The following is a 2,253-nucleotide window of genomic DNA, read 5'->3' on the forward strand; positions in this document are numbered from 1 at the left end:
GTTGAAACGAGCAGAAAACATTCAGACTCTATGAAGTAAAATGAACTCCCGCCTCTTTCTTTGTCGCTAAACCCCACGTGACTCGTTTTGAAGTCGGCGCTTTGTTGTTTTACCCACTGAGCGAAACAGCCAATCACAGCCGAGGGATGGCGCAGCTCTATTTGCATGCTGGGTGTATAACAGAGACCTCACCGCTCACAGACAGTCATTCGTCGCTGTCAATTTTCAGAGACAACATGCCCGAACCCGCCAAGTCTGCGCCCAAGAAGGGCTCCAAGAAAGCGGTCACCAAAACCGCCGGCAAGGGAGGCAAGAAGAAGAGAAGGACCAGGAAGGAGAGCTACGCCATCTACGTCTACAAGGTGCTCAAGCAGGTCCACCCCGACACCGGGATCTCCTCCAAGGCCATGAGCATCATGAACTCCTTCGTCAACGACATCTTTGAGCGCATCGCCTCCGAGGCCTCCCGTCTGGCTCACTACAACAAGCGATCCACCATCACCTCCAGGGAGATCCAGACCGCAGTGCGCCTCCTGCTGCCCGGTGAGCTGGCCAAGCACGCCGTGTCTGAGGGAACCAAGGCTGTCACCAAGTACACCAGCTCCAAGTAGACCGGCTAATGCTGTGAATGCAACAACCCAAAGGCTCTTTTAAGAGCCACTCACTGCGTCTGCAGAGCCATGTTCCTTATGACTTTAAGCTAAACTAAAAGGTAGGTGGAGAAATGTAAAAAGAAAAAAACTCTTGCAAGTTAAAGCAGCTATGACTGCACTTTAAAATCTGAAAGAGTCCCAACTTGGGGTGTCATATCTGCTCACAAACTTCATGTGGCTGCAGCAAAAAGAAAAACAAAAAACTCAAAGGTCGACCATGAAGTTTGGACATTTTAATCAGGCAGTTGTCTGGCCTCCCCATAAACTCCTATCCATGATAGAGGCTTAAATTTTATTTATCAACTTGTCCTGACAAAAGATGTATATTTCAATAACAAAACCCAGTTTAGACTTTCACCCAGAAAGTATACCTAGTAACTTGTCATTTCAGATAAAATCATAAAATGAAAGGGGAGAAAAAAAAACTTCCAGCTCTTTGTTTATTGGTGGGTAATTATTGCATCTGATGGTCTTAATGTGGATATTTTGTGGTTTGACCATTTCGGTGACTTATCATAATATCTATTTTTAAACGTCCAATGGTTTATAATTGTGGCTATGAAACTGCCAACATGTTCTGTTTGACGACTATAAAATATAAAACGTTCAGAGGAACAACAGAGAGAAACATAGCAGAGGAAGCTTTGGGGTCAGGAACTTTTTCGTCCAGTTTCAATGACGTGAGCTCACTCAACACGCTTAGTGGACAAATTACACTAAACCACCACTGACTTCATGTTCATAAAGTCACATTTCATTTCATTCACCAGTGGAAATGTTGGAATAAAAAGTGATTCTGGTTCTGAACTACAATCTCAGCCACTTCACTTCTTTACCAAAGTCAAATTTTTGGATTATACAAATTAATGTAACGCTACAGTTAACAGTTATATCATGTTTTAATGAGCAGTATGTAGTCTGAGGCAAACTCATGCTCTTAAATTGTATGCAGACATGAATTTCACTGTATAAAAAGTTTCTGAGACACTTAGGAAATCAGGTAACTGTATAACGGATCATTTTTCTGTAGGTTCTCATCAAATATTAAACTGAACTAATCACTCATAATTGATTTTTTATTGATTTTTTGATAAGTTTTCATTGCAAAAAATAAAAGGAAGAATGAAACGCTATTCCACAAACTGATAATCAGATGAATAAAATGCTCATTCTTGCCATTCAGTCCATAATGTACAAGAATATAATATAAATATCTACTGTTGATTCACATCCACTCAACATAAACACGTGATTATGCAACAGTCCTATCAATAAGACAATGGAGGCTTCTGTCATTTTACTTTTGAAAGCTCTTCAGTTCACTAAATACCGACATTCAATTCATTTCATTGTTTCTCAACTGAAACACGAGATTTCTCTTTACTTTCCTCTTGATTGTATTAAAAAACTTATCAGGGGCATCACTTATTTTCATCCTCTCAAAATGAATTCGTGAATTGCCGAAGGAAAGCTATTTAAAGAAACGGCGGAGAAAACCAGGAGCGAGCTCGACTCCGCCCCTGTTCTCTCTCAGGTCCGCAGGTCTCCCATATAGTCTCTGTTTCCTCCTCCTGACCCTCATCGTCTCTTCAGACTGTTG

General features: G+C 41.3%; 1 protein-coding gene across 1 annotated transcript; it reads left to right on the forward strand.

The window, feature by feature from the left end:
- Window positions 1-223: 223 nt before the first annotated feature.
- Window positions 224-633, forward strand: LOC129357039 (histone H2B 1/2-like). The gene has a single exon (XM_055026561.1). It carries the CDS (start codon window positions 237-239, stop codon window positions 609-611), a length of 375 nt encoding a protein of 124 aa, XP_054882536.1. The 5' UTR covers window positions 224-236; the 3' UTR covers window positions 612-633.
- Window positions 634-2,253: the final 1,620 nt, after the last annotated feature.

The sequence above is a fragment of the Poeciliopsis prolifica genome, unplaced genomic scaffold (genome assembly GCF_027474105.1).
Source record: "Poeciliopsis prolifica strain line A6 unplaced genomic scaffold, Auburn_PproV2 SCAFFOLD222, whole genome shotgun sequence".
Classification (NCBI taxonomy): Eukaryota; Metazoa; Chordata; class Actinopteri; order Cyprinodontiformes; family Poeciliidae; genus Poeciliopsis; species Poeciliopsis prolifica.

Coding starts and splice junctions, on each gene's coding strand:
- LOC129357039 (XM_055026561.1), top strand. CDS start 237: ATGCCCGAACCCGCCAAGTCTGCGCCCAAGAAGGGCTCCAAGAAAGCG.